General features: G+C 34.9%; 1 protein-coding gene across 1 annotated transcript in view; it reads right to left on the bottom strand.

Moving 5' to 3' along the window:
- Positions 1 to 610: 610 nt before the first annotated feature.
- The window catches only part of Adsl (adenylosuccinate lyase), a 647,432-nt gene continuing 632,906 nt past the window's right edge, over positions 611 to 15,136 (bottom strand). The window contains exon 11 of the mRNA XM_081732033.1: positions 611 to 1,124. Coding sequence (XP_081588159.1) covers positions 1,038 to 1,124 — 87 coding nt within the window. The 3' untranslated portion in view covers positions 611 to 1,037. The remainder of the gene's footprint in view (positions 1,125 to 15,136) is intronic.

Here is a 15,136-nt window from a genome sequence, read left to right on the forward strand (position 1 = left end):
TTGTTCAGATTAATAAGATCTATCAATTACTATAGATGTCTCATTTCTGGACTTTTCTTTTCGTTAAAAGATAATAATATTGTACAATTTCGGGTGAATTGAAATTTAACTTTCCTTCAAGATATTACTCAAAACTATTGTTTGCAAATTGCAATGTTTACGCACAATCACTGTAGAAATCCCGGGGGCATAAGGGGGGACATGTCCCCTCCAATCTGGGAACTGGGAGAAATGTCTCTCCAGTAATCCGATTGAAAATGTGTTTTTGGGGGAGTAATGTGATGTTTTGTGTCTGATTGCCACAAAGAGAAGTGAGATGAAATTGATGTCCCCCCCTCCAGAATAAGCCTCAAATATGCCTGCCTCCCAATGTTGAAGACAACTCTGCTCCCCTGATCCTCCACAGCATTGTTTTTCAACTTCATAACTGTTTTGAACATCGCTTAAAAAAAATAAAGGGTTACGGGATAAATAACCCCACCCCCAAATGTTGAGGACAGATTTGCGCCACTGTGCACAATAAATATATTCTGAAAGCTTCAAGTGTCCATTTAGATTTTTTTTTTAATCTTTTGGAAAGGAGCATTGTTTTCATAGAAGTAGACATACATCATGGTGAAATATATTTATTAACAACTTTCAAAGGTTTACAAAACACATTATGGAGAATTAATAACTTGGCTATGAATATTGTAACACCATTTAACTGAAAGAACATCTATCTTATTATTTTCCATCAAATTACACTCGTTTTGTTATATATAAAAAGAAGGGTATTATACATATATAATTAATTGAAAAAAAAAATAGAAATTTATAATTTTCATAGTAAAAAATGTATAATATATATAAAGAAAACGCAATGCCTCATGTACACTTTTTCTAATAATTCTACAAAACACTATTTATGAATATAGAAGACAATTTTCACTAAACTATCGGTATGAAAAGAAGACATAAGCAATCTTAACTAGCTCTAAGAAACCATAATGGCAGTTGAACATAGGCAAAGTACAATATAATTGACTACGGAACATTTAGATGTTCAGTTCAACACGTGAATCCATTTTTCCTTCGTACTGCTTCAGAATTGGATAGACTTCTTCATTCAGGAAATCGATTACCTGAAAAACAACATTCAGAAAGGTGTTAGTTATCTTGCAAAAAGTACATAATTTTATCTAAAGAACTATATCAATAAGCAGTATTTACTTATTAAAAACTAGTAAAACAATAATACATAAGTCAACTACATATAAAGTCTTTCGCTAAATGCTTCATCACATAGGGAGAAAAAAGAAGTAGGCAGAAGGAAGATAATTAGAAGCAGTATGATCATCATTATTAGAGTTATATACACTACGAGGCGAGTGCCGATTATTCATTTACTTTTTCGGCTGTAATTTGAAGTTTCGTTTCGTTTATTGCATTCATATTTACAAGATGACTCTTGTATAATTTTTCACTATTTTTCTACTATTTCTACTATCTTTTTTCTAAATTTTACTATTTAGGACGTTTATATATCTTTACTTATAAAATTTTTACAATTTGGGAACAACATAGTGACACTTGAAACTCATCCAAAAGATTGTGTTTAAAGCCTCCAATAAAATCATCGTTCGATTCTTGCTTTAAATTCACGATATGTACAGTGGCGTATTTAGGGGGATATCTGGCTCAAGCCCTCCTTCCCTCCCCTCCCTTAAATTAACTTTCTAGTTTTTCGCATTCCACATACAACAATAATCCTTCTTACCTTTTCTAAGAATTTTATTGATTTTCCATTTTGTTATGCTCTTTGTTCAGAAATAATACTGTATTTGTCATATTTCATTCCAGGTAAGAACTGCGTGCTTTTTCTCTTTCTTTCGTCCATTCTACTCTTGTTTCTTTTTCTTAGTTGTTACTTTCTTTCGTTTCTCCTATCATACTTTCGACCATTTGTTACTTGTGATTCAAGTCGGCCATCGTCAATAATGCCAAAACTAAGAGGGGCTGATAAGCGATACTAGTATTCCACACAAACTTCCACGGATATCAACATAACGAGGCTTTAGTTATTATAGAAAAGGAATATTTACATCGTTTAGTTATAAAGAAAAGTAAATGTTTGAATTAAAGAAAAATCAAAAGGGGGAATAAGTAGCCCGGGAAATTAGGTAGACCAAGAGGATGCTTCCTTTTTCTTCTATGAATAAAATAAAAGATTAGATTCACTACTGTGTGTATCATTTCATATAAAATTCACCAGTCTGCAATTCTTGTCATTAAAACTTCAATTTATGCATAAATTAAAATGTATTTAATTCTCAAACTCAGGTGGGCAAATGCCCCCCCCCCCCCGATACAAAATGCTAAATACGCCACTGAGCATCTATATTTATCTTATATTTACTTATTGGAAAACAGTAAACAATAACACGTAAAATAAAAGGGAAGTGAACTACATATAATGTCTTTCGCTAAGTGCTTCATCACATAAGGACGGAAAGAAGTAGGCAGGAAGAAGCAGTATGAATGTTATTGTTAGGATTATATTGCCTATCATTCATTTACTTTTTCGACTGTAATTTCAGGTTTCTTTTGGTTTATTACATTTATTTCTATAGAATTCTCCCAGTATAATTTTTCACGTCCTTATTTATACTATTTTTCTAAATTTTACTACTTAGGACGCTCATTTATAAATTTTTTACAATTTGAGAACAATATGGCGCACTTTAAACTCATTCAAAACCCTTTGTTTAAATTCAGATAAAACCTGTTGAGAATGCTCCAGGAGCATGCCAGAACGAACTTAAAAAGAATGAATTTTTCTTATTAATTCTATAGGCTTTATACCAATTGTTCTATGTACTTTATTATTATATTCATTAAACAATTCTTGTAATATATCTATCCATTTATAGTATAAAAGCCAGTTGAGAATACTCCAAGAGCATTACCAGAACGAACTTTAAAAGAATTATCTTTTTCTTATTAACTTCTACAGGCTTTAAACCAATTGTTCTATGTACTTTATTATTATACTCATTAAACAATTCTTGTAATATATCTATTCATTTATAATTTCCTTAAGTAGTAAATTTTTTCCACAAATTTTGTTTAAGAGTTCTGTTAAAACGTTCTAGGATATATTGTTTTACAAAGACACATGCTGAAAATTGAAAAATTCGCAAAATATCATCTCTCTATGGCTTACAGTTCCCGAGATATGGCTCCGTAAATCTCCCGAAATCGGAACTTTTTTTGGCCAATATATAGGGAATGTTAAGAGTGAAGCGAAAAATTCCATCAGTTTCTCAAATAGTTTTTGATGCTCTATTGAATGGACGGCTCTAAATTGAAAAATTCGTAAATAACAGAGAGGCACAATATATATATATATATATATACAGAGGGTTGATTAATTCGTGTGTCAATTTCATTTGTTCACTGTGCAAAAGTGGTACGAGGTAAAGCCGTGCAATTTAGTGTAACTTTAGACGAAGGACATAAGTTTTGTTTCGCCATAGAAGCATGTCACTTGTACTAAAGATTGAAGAGATATAGGGTCAGAGGTCAAATTTCGATTTTTTCCTTATGGGACTGCAATGGTAGATTCTGAAAGAGCCTGAAAAAACGTAAATCGAAGTGATAACCAAAAAAAAACTGTATGATATGATTCTATGTCGCAAGCCGACCAAATATACGTCAATCAAGTGTCATGGTCAGAGGTCACTGTCAGATCAAGGTCACAGGTCATCTTGAGAACCCATTTGAATACACTGAAAACAACGCAATGTCCGTATCTTATCATGTCAAAATGGGTTCTCAAGGTGAATTGTGACCTTGATCTGACAGTGACCTCTGACCATGACACTTGATTGACGTATATTTGGTCGGCTTGCGACATAGAATCATATCATACAGTTTTTTTTTGGTTATCACTTCGATTTACGTTTTTTCAGGCTCTTTCAGAATCTACCATTGCAGTCCCATAAGGAAAAAATCGAAATTTGACCTCTGACCCTATATCTCTTCAATCTTTAGTACAAGTGACATGCTTCTATGGCGAAACAAAACTTATGTCCTTCGTCTAAAGTTACACCGAATTGCATGGCTTTACCTCATACCACTTTTGCACAGTGAACAAATGAAATTGACACACGAATTAATCAAACCTGTATATATATATATACAGAGACATAGAGAATTAATGATGCATTTTGAACTTTTTAAGTTCATTGAGCATATTCCGATAAGAGTATCATTTGTTTTCTCCTTTGAATTCAAGATTTTTTTTTTCTAGTTGGTCGAATTGAGTATGGTTGGGAATTGGGGCTAAAGCATCAATTTAGATAAGATAGCCGCACACATCTCCGAAATTTCAATTTTAGTTTGATTTCTACAGGTGTAAAGCATATTTTTTTTCTTTCTTTCTCCATCCCATGACCTTTTCTCTTACACGGAAAACCAGTTCTGTGTTGTCAGAATTTCATTGGTTTCTTTTTCTAGATTCACCTTTTAGATTAGCCGAATCATCCCAATTAATTTTCGGTATAACAATTAGGGGAAGTTTTCTTCTTATCAGGCTGATTCTTAATTCCATCCACCGAGGAGAAGCCAGTCAAACTAATTCCCCTCTAAGCTTCTTCAACGACTCCGTGTGGTGGATTCTATGATTGTCAGAAGCATGCCGATCGACGAAGAGTGAAAACTAGTAAAAAGTGAATTTTTAGCTATTATTTCGACCAGATTTAAGTTGAATAACAATTTAAAGTAATCTTCACAGCAGCGACGTATTTGTTTACCGCTGAAGAACTGTGAAATTATTAATTGTACTAAATTTTCGTTAGATTAGTAGTTGGTATCGATTCCAACTTGTCCCGCCATCTTGTAAAGACAGCGTTGCGTAATCATCATATTGCCTAGGAGATCATCTACAAATAACAGAACTGACCAAAACATTTTTCTGAATTTCTGGAAAACGCACAAATAAGAAAAACTTCAGAAGTTGCAGTATCCAGACCATTCATCAAGATTGAACTTCGTAGAGCGTTTGATGAAGCTAAAGTTCATTCCAATATCTGAAGCTAAACAGCTCTGCAAAGAGAGAAAGACAAGGATTCTTCGATCTGCTATTAATATCAAAGCCAGATACCCGAGGTTCGACTCCAGTTAGAGAGATTGTCATTCCAAGAGTAACTTCTGCAACAGCAAAACCAGAGCCGTGTATCTGTACACTTGTCATAAACTCATTTATTCCTTATTTTGGCTGTATGCAGCTCAAGCAGTTTAATTCTTTTTTTAATTAAAAGGACTGGCACATACTAGCAGACGACGTTTCTGTGTGTGTGTTCTCTCACTTACAAGTCAGAAGATGCGTGTGGGTGGCGTGACCTTGATTAGCACTTCTTCAGCCAACCACAGCTTAGTCCGCTCTTATGTCATCCAACACGTGAAACTCACGAGAACAGCGAGAGCTAAAGAGACTTGGCGGTAGGCAACACTATTCGGCGCGAAAGGACTCACTACTCAACAGCTTGATCTTCTAGCTGCGACATATACTTCAACAATTATGTAATTATCCATTGATATCAGAGTATTAGAAATCCATCAACATGTAATCATCAAAACAATATCCCATACTATAATATTGGGACTTGTAAGTATTTCAATAATTAAAATTTTTGAATCAATTGACGAGTATTTTCTGCGATTGTGCATGTCATCCCCACAAGCCTCGTGGCTGTCTATTTAGGTACATGGTGCAAAATTTACTTTTTACTTATTATTTGTGGAATTTGTTAATTTTCGAAAATATGATGCTGAATCTTTTGTGTCTTTAAAGGTTGTACTTAGAATTTTATTTTTGCTTACGTGTAGTTGGCGTTGAAAGGAGCTATTTCTTATAATAACTTGTTTCATCGTCAACGCTCGAGCAAACGTCCTAATTACGACTATCTAATATAATGTTTGCTCTATCTGGATCACCATCCTATGGAGTAAACGTTATACACTGTTCGGGAAGACTTTCTTTTGAATTACATTACCATCTTGGAAAAGAACAGTGTTCGCCACATCAGACTTGGAGACAGACACGTAAGGAGAATCCTGACTTCGATCCGGTAGCAGTGCAGCACACTCAAGGTAAAGTAAATTTCATTATGAAGTGATATTTTCCGAAAATAAAGACTGTTTATTTCAGCAGTTTTTTTTCAACACTATGGTTATATCATAGCTATTTTTTAAAAGTTCCTTTGGGCCGATAATACATAGTCACTCAGTTGTCTTTCATAAACGTCCAACCTTACGTCCCGAAATTTCCATGCCTATATATAAAATACAGAATGGCACAAAACCAAAATTTATTTCCAATTCGTCCTTGCAGTGGTCATTTAGTTCATTTCTAAAGTTATCTTCCATTTGGAGCTTTTGTTTCTCACGGAGTTCTTACATTATGAAGCGTTAAAGTTATATTCAATTTCATACTTTAATTTCGTTTCTTAATATTTCATTTTACGCAGCACTTCGGCTATAACTGGTTCAAATTTTAGTGGCCGTAGATTACAATATCGCCTGCCCAGATGAGAAGTGGAGAAAATAGGAAATAATAATAATAATAATAATAATAATAATAATAATAATAATAATAATAATAATAATAATAATAATAATAATAATAATAATAATAATAATAATAATAATTGGAAATATGTTTATTGGAAGCAAACAGTATTACAGCCACATGTGCCCCTAAGAAAGAAAAAAATTAGGGGAGGCGAACTTGTCAGACATAAGGGTGGATCTTAATCTTACCCCCTCTGTCTAACAGGCGTCAGCTCTTTGACTTGAAATTTGTTTCATGTAATTCTGCATGGAGATTTTGTTCTAAAGAACTTTTTCTCTTTAAAAATTCCTCATAGAAACATTAGGAAATCTGTTCCATTTATTAGTAAATATCTAATTAGGTCTTCAATCTGTAAAAGTATAGAAACAGCTAATAACTTTTATCGGGTTCTTGATTTGTTTCATAAAAATTTCAAGAAGGTGTGTAAATTATTTTCTTTTAATTTTTTAGATAAACTATGAATTGTCTTAGTATTTTTAGGCTTGCAACTGATTCTCTTAATTCTGTTTTGTATTTTTCTAAATACTGTATGGATTTGTTTTATATATATATATTGTTTTTTTAATCAAATTGTAAGAACCTTTTTATTTCTGGAGGTCATTTTGTCAAGTTTGTAAGGTGCCATTTGAAAGATCCTTTTATGTTTTGTTAGTTTTTTTTATTATTCTCTCGTCTTTTTTTCCTATCATTTTTTCTTTTCTCCTATGCTTAATTCTTTCTTTACTACGTATACTGCACTTTTTTTTAAACTTGGTCATGGATTCTTTTTTATTTGTGTCATTAATTTTTTTATGCTTATTTTATTTTCGTCATTATTGCTAGCCTTATGAATCATTGTATTTTACCTGAAGTGTTTAACTTAGAAATATTTATTTTATATTGTATTAGCGGCTACATAGTGTCTTTTTTGAACTTTTTTTTTCTCTTTCAATATTTTGCAAATTGTTACAACTATATGGTTAATAATAATCTATTTTTGAATTTTACACTGTATACTTATCCTATATGGTATACCTTTTCTATATGCATGTTAATTATGCTTATTTTTATTACTATTGTTATTTTTGTATTTTCCAGTTTGTAACAGATACTGCATGTTTTTATGTTATTTTTCTGAACTAATATTTTATCCATTTCATCTATTTTTGTATAATCAGTTGTATGCTGTTAATTCTATTTGCATGCGCCCTATGCTTGTAATTTTTTTTTCTTTCTTAGGGGCACATGTGGCTGTAATGCTGTTTGCTTCCAATAAATATAAACATAAACATAAACATAATAATAATAATAATAATAATAATAATAATAATAATAATAATAATAATAATAATAATAAATGCTAATCAGGTACAAGAGAATAAGACTAGCAGTGAAAATCACCCAAGACGCTTTCACTACAACGAACGGAACGGCAAGCGCAGGGAAACGTACACACAAAAACACACGAAAAATGTGCTGCACGCTCGGATTCTAAACCAGTGTTCGTATCGCGGCGATAGTGAAAAGCTGTTTCCTGTAATCAATTAAAGAGTCCCAACAATACATTTTATCTTCATCCTCTACTAAAACAGAAAGAGATAGAAATTCACTACAACTTAACGATTTCAATATTGATCTGCATAGAGCAAAATCGATCAGAGATAGCAAGAAATGATTTTTTTCGGAATCGATTTAGCGTTTGAAGAATAGGTACCATCTTGTCTGTTAAACCCCCTGTTCAAACCGTATGTGACAGAAATCAACCACCACTTTGGTTTTAACGTTGATCAGAGTAAAAACGCTAATACACATCGAGAAGCGATTTTTTTTTTAAATCAATTAAGCGTCCAAAGAATATATATTCCATCTCCACTCTACTCTCTCTTCTAAAGCAGGAAATGGTATAGGTCTACATCTGCTACCACTTCCAGTTTTAATATCAACTGAGAAAATAGCACGCCATTCAAACCAAGCTTCTTCATGCGGTGTACACGTCACACTATTTGTTTTTATAACTGAGTTTGGCAGAAATGTTATTTCAGTTCTAACAAACGCTGATACTAGTTATGTAGGTGTATTTTAAAACATATTTTATATATATAATCAGGGGCGGATCCAGGATATGATCAAGGGAGGGGCTAAACCATATTTTGCCGTTTTATCCAGTGTAAAGCAGGATTGAAGCCCATTTTATCCAGTGTATACCTGAGCGTCAAGGGGGGGGGCTATAGCCCCTATAGCCCCCCCTTGGATCCGCCACTGTATATAATCATACGGAATGTTGTATTTATTCTGAACTAAATTTCGACGTTATCTCAAGTTTTACTAGGTCTTCAAAACTCGGTCCCGGGTTCATTGCTCGGTCGAAAAAGTGTAAAAGCTATTTCAGGCTAGTCATACTCAGTAAGGTTTTCTGGGTTTTCCTCACTCACACCAGGTAAATGCCGGGATGCTACCAAATACAGGCCCAAGCCGCGTTCTTCCTTTCCTCTGCTCGGATAGTGTGATAGCCAAGGGACGTTATCGCTCATAACATGGCCGAAAGCCCAGAAATCTAACTCCTAATCCTAATTTTGAGTCTTCAAAACTATCACAGCCACTTCCTTCATCAATAATATTTTATATTATATATACATTACGCAAATTCAAATCAATGAAAAAAAAAATCAGCGATGCACAGATGGATACGAGGAGATCCCAAAGCAAATAAAGGCAGTGAAAAATCAACTAAAAATTCGACAAAAACACGTTAGCGCAATAATACATAACAATTTCAACTGAGAATAAAAACAAGCACAGCACTCCAGAACGTTCAGTGTGACTTCTGTAGGTAAACAAAGAACTAGTAGGGTGCTATTACTACCCCTCTGTGTATTACAGGGTAAAGGCCCACTGAAACTTTAGATTAATTTTATAAATTCTCGTAGAGTCATTTCATTTGTTTGATTTTTTTTAAATAATGTTAGGGACATGACACACAATAATGTGAAGTTTTTGTAATTGGAATGAAGGCGTAACAGAATTTGAAATTCTACAACATTAGCGTCCACAAATTGTAAACAGTTAGATCATATTTTATTACGCTAACACAATTTATGAAATCTATTGTGTGAAAATAGAAACCAACATAACTTTTGTGTAACTTCTAATGGGTCGACAAGTGTTATCAATTTCCACAATTCTAAATGTGTTATGTGAAACTCATCTGAGAACATAAAAAATGTCGTTGGAGGTATTTCTGCTCCTCCACTACACTACTACACTACACAGATAGAATCAAACTGACCAGAGAACAACAACAATACTCGAAGAAGAATTAAAAAGCAAAACAGACAGTCGAAAGTTATAGATAAATCGCCACGCCAAAATACCATCTTAGAAGCACTAGCGGATCCAGAAGTATCGTTTGGAGGGGGCGGTTCGCTTCCTGGAAGATGAACGTAGCCTCAAGGTTACCAGAATTTTACTTTACAAAAATGGGACACATATGAATCGTGGACTGGAGGGGGGGAGTTGTAAACCTGATTCCCAGATTATATTTTGTGACCCGATTTTTTTTTTTTTTTTTTTTAATGAAAGTATGTTCTTTCTCTAGATTTAAATTATATACGCACTTCCGTTTCGGAGGCGTATTGATGTCATGATTCATTTCACACTTAGTCACCGCGATTTTATATCAGATGCTCTGTCTTGCATAGTACTTACACAAAAGAAAATACTATATTGACGATGGTATTTATCTGTCATCTGTTATCTGCCACGAAGTCTCTTCCATTTCTTCTCTGTATATACAAATATAGTTTCCCTTTGTTTCACTAAAGTGATCGCAAGAAAACATGAATCTATACATAAGTCTATCAATTTCATTATCCAATAGAATGCGAGGGAATATTCCAGTCGTCGACCCCTATCCATGGCATTTTTTTTTCAGTGTCTCTCTGAGAGGGTCATTATCTTTGATCTCTAGCGCTATGCGAAGAACATTTCCTAAAGGCAAGATGTTGGATTTCCGTTACGTTTCGCTTTGCGAAACTCAATATTTCACCATGATTTCAGTTTCTCAATATTGTTGACATTTTCTTAAGTGCGCGTTAAGATTGCAGCTACATAAATCGTACCAAAATCTTCTGATGTATCAAAGGTGAAGAAAACATTTCTATGATTGGTATAGAACCCAGGATTCAAGAGGAGTTGGGAAATCGCTGATAAAACTTGACGTTAAGTGACCATGGAATTGTTTATTTCTCAAGAAGAGCTCCCAGCTGTACTCAATTGATGCACTTAAAGATGAATGTGTAAGGAATTCGATTTCTGGGATTTTCAGGAATTTTTCACTTAAACAGGAGAGAGCAAAGAGACAAATATAGGACACTATTACAAAAGTGTAGACCTCTATACATAGGGTATTTTGATTTGTTGCTTGAGCTTAATGTGCCACGGTAATGGCTTGACCGCTTAATTGAGACGTGCACTTATTGATTATAGTGGAATGCAAACCACTACACAAAATTTCGCAGATATCAGGCGGGAAACTTCCAAAACTTTTAGAACAAAGAAATGGGATTTTTTCAAAGCTAAAATTAAGGAACTTGAAGATAATAGTAAAAATAAAAATATTCGGGACATGTATAAGGGGATCAGCGAATTTAAGAAAGGCTATCAACCTCGTGCTTATATATTAAACAAATCTGACGGGACAGTTCTTACTGATACGAATAGTCTCTTAAATAGATGGAAAGATTTCTTTGACGATTTGCTGAACACGCAGCCAAAAACTAATGTGCGTGGAGAAAAGGAGATACACACCGCAGAACCGTATATTCCAGAACTCAATCGAATAGAAGTGGAAGCCGCTATAAAGAAATTAAAGAAACACAAATCTCCGGGTGTAGATGAAATTCCGGCTGAGTTAATTTTAGCTGGAGGCGAAAAATTGTGGAACAAGATACACAAACTCATTCTCCTTATCTGGAACAAGGAAGAATTGCCACAAGAGTGGAAAGAGTCAATCATTGTTCCAATTCACAAGAAAGGCGACAAAACTGACTGTAATAATTATCGAGGCATTTCTCTTCTGTCAACATCCTAAAAAATCCTTTCAAATATTCTGTTAGCAAGACTGACCCCATACGCAGATGAAATTATTGGAGATTATCAGTGCGGATTTAGACGAAATCGATCAACTATCAACCAAATATTTACCATTCGCCAAATACTCGAAAAGAAGTGGGAATACAATACCCCGGTACATCAACTATTTATTGATTTTAGAAAGGCTTACGACTCGGTTAGGAGAGAAACGTTATACAACGTTCTTACAGAGCTTGGAATACCGAGAAAGCTAATTAGATTAATTAAGATATGTTTAAGTGAATCCCAAAGTAAAGTCCGGGTAGGAAAATTTTTGTCCACGAGCTTCCACGTCGAAAATGGCCTGAAACAAGGAGATGCGTTGTCGCCATTATTATTTAACTTTGTGCTGGAATACGCCATAAGGAAAATCAAAGATAGCAACCAGGGCCTAGAGTTGAACGGCATTCACCAGGTTATGGCATATGCTGATGATGTAAATTGAATCGGAGATGACAGGAGAACAGTAGAAATAAATGCAGAGATATTATTAAACGCTTGCAGGGACATGGGTTTAGAAGTAAATGCAGAGAAAACTAAATACATGGAAGTGCGTCGGGACCGTAATACGGCGAATTGTGGAGGCGTTAAAATATTAAATAATACTTTTGATAAAGTGGATACTTTCAAATATTTAGGATCAATATTAACAGATGAAAATCATATTCACGAAGAAATTAAATGTCGACTAAAAGCAGGGAATTCGTGTTACTATTCGGTTCAAAATCTCTTGTCGTCGCGAATTCTGTCGAGGAATATGAAGCTTAAAATATATAAAACGATAATCATGCCTGTTGTTCTGTATGGTTGCGAAACATGGTCGCTTACTCTGAGGGAAGAACATAGACTGAAAGTATTTGAGAACAGGATCCTGAGAAGAATATTCGGACCCAAGAGGAACGAGAATGGGGAATGGCGAAAGCTTCATAACGAGGAACTACATAGTTTATACGGTTTACCCAACATTGTTAGGGTCGTCAAGTCTAGGAGGCTTACAGGTGGGCAGGTCATGTAGCTAGAATGGAAGAAGGTAGAAACGCTTTCAAAGTCTTGACTGGTAGACCCATAGGAAAACGACCATTAGGAAGACCTAGGCGCAGATGGGAGGATAATATTAAGATGGATCTCGCAGAGATAGGAATACAAAGTAGAAACTGGATCCAATTAGCTAAGGATAGAAGTCAGTGGAGAGCTTTTGTGAACGCGGCACTGAACCTACGGGTTCCATAGGCCATAGAGTTAGTTAGTTTAGTTAGTGGAATGCAAACCACCTTTTTCATTCAAACGTGCCCTCACCGGGAATCGAACCTGGGAATAATGATAGCAAACCCCGCCCCCTTTTCTTCCCACCTCTTTTCCCCATTTTACTAAAGTATGAAAAAAATGTTGAAACGCATGTCAAATTATTTTAAATGAGAAATCCAAATACAAATTTCAAGTCTCTAATCTTAAGGGATTCGGAGAGATAACCATCTTATTAAAATAATTTCCACCCATTCCCCCTTCTTTTCTTTGAATTTCCAAAAACAAATCGTTCCTTGCTGATACTTTAGATCACAAATCTTATCTACTGCCCGAATTTCAAGTTTCTAGCTTAAGCGGTTTGGCCTGTGCGAAGATCAAGACGAATCTTTTATATATGATTTCAATAACAGCTTGTATTGTTTCCCAAGAAAATATGAAATGCCATTAAAAGTCACAATGAATGTTTCCGTGTTGAACCCCAAAAGTCACAGTTCTTTGTTGATGTAGTAGCTAGCGAACGTACCTTTGATCTTTGATGCATGAAGTTCTGTGGTTTGATACCCTGTGAGTGAACATCGAGCGCACTACAGTGGTTCAGATCCAACTTGAAACTCTAGTTCTCGTTCTGTAAAGCACAGCGTTTGACAAACGACGTAAATACATATCAATCAATAAACCAACCGAAAAGCCTCATCTCATATTCAGAGAGCTTTATGGTAAGGAGCGCTGAATATTCTATATTTCTCTTTATTCAAGGTAATTGAAGTTTCAGGTTTTGAATTTCATCCCCACATATATATAGGACACAATTTTAAAATATACATTTTTAGTTCTAAGAGTGAGCCCTCTTTATTTCTTTCTACAGCTGTTCGTTCAACGAATGAATCATTCTTGCTCGTTTGCGGCTTCTGGTGGCCGTCTCAAGGAACTAGGGACAGAAGTATTCCGCCCCCCACGTGGATCCGCCAGTGCTTAGAAGGCTTTACGTACGGTCCCCACCTAGGAAGTGATCAGCCTAAAATCGTGGTTATATAGATCTTCAAAGTAGACTATAAGTTTCAATAGTATTACATCTTACCCGTCATAACCAATTAATCCCAAGTAAAGTATAAATTTCAGGAATGAAAGTGAGCTACTTAAAAACAAATTAAAAAATCTCTAACAATGAACTCTATCTTCTAACCTCTCTTTCTACAAATGTCTTCAATTTTATTTTATTTTATTTATATTTTTAAATTAATATGCATTTTAGCATTGTACAAGGTGTGATCAAAAAGTACGGTGAATGTAGTTGCACAGCGCCATCTATCGATGTTCTATGCATTTCAACTAGTAATCCCGGTAGCCTAACCTTTCCTACAGTCAGTGTCGAGTTTGAACGACTTGTGACTTGTTAGTTGGCTTCCAGAAGCAAAAGAGTGAGGACGTGTTAAAAGTATCTGTCGCACGCCAACATTAAGTTTTGTTCTAAGCTGGAAAAAAAGTGCCAAAGAAGTTCACGAAACGTCAAAATCAATGTATGGCGATGAAGCGGTGGCATTTAAGACTGTTTACAAGTGGTATGAGCGATTCAAAAAAAAAGAAGGAGTCGGTTGAAAACTAACAACGATCGAGACGTCCTTCGACGTCAAAAACAGAAGAAAACGTACAGAAAAAGGCACAAATGATTTGTTCAAACAGGCGAGTAACTATTCGAGAGTTTTCCGAAAAAACTAAACATTTCGTATGGGTCCGTGGAAAGCATTTTAACCGCTAATGAAATGGGAAAATGGCTTCCTTCTTCACAACGAAAATGCGCCGTGTCACACCTGCTTTTGATCTGTGAGTTTTTGGCCGGAAAAAGTGTTCCTGTCTATCCACATCCGTCTTACTCACCAGATTTAGTACCATGCAACTTCTGGCTCTTCCCAGAAATTAAAATCATGCTTAAAGAAAAACGTTCTGACACCTTTCCTGACATTAAGAGGGCCCCAACAGAGCAGCTGAACGCCCTTCCAAAAGAAGCCTTCCAGAAATGTTTCCAGTCATGGATTCAACGTTGGGATAAGTGCATTGCTAGCCAAGGACAGTACTTTGAAGGAGATTAAATCAAATTCCTTGTAAGTTTATTACCTTGTTTTTAATAAAATTATTCACCGTATTTTTTGATCACACCCCGTAGATCCC

Source organism: Thermobia domestica, chromosome 11 (genome assembly GCF_964235325.1).
Source record: "Thermobia domestica chromosome 11, izTheDome1.hap1.1, whole genome shotgun sequence".
Classification (NCBI taxonomy): domain Eukaryota; kingdom Metazoa; phylum Arthropoda; class Insecta; order Zygentoma; family Lepismatidae; genus Thermobia; species Thermobia domestica.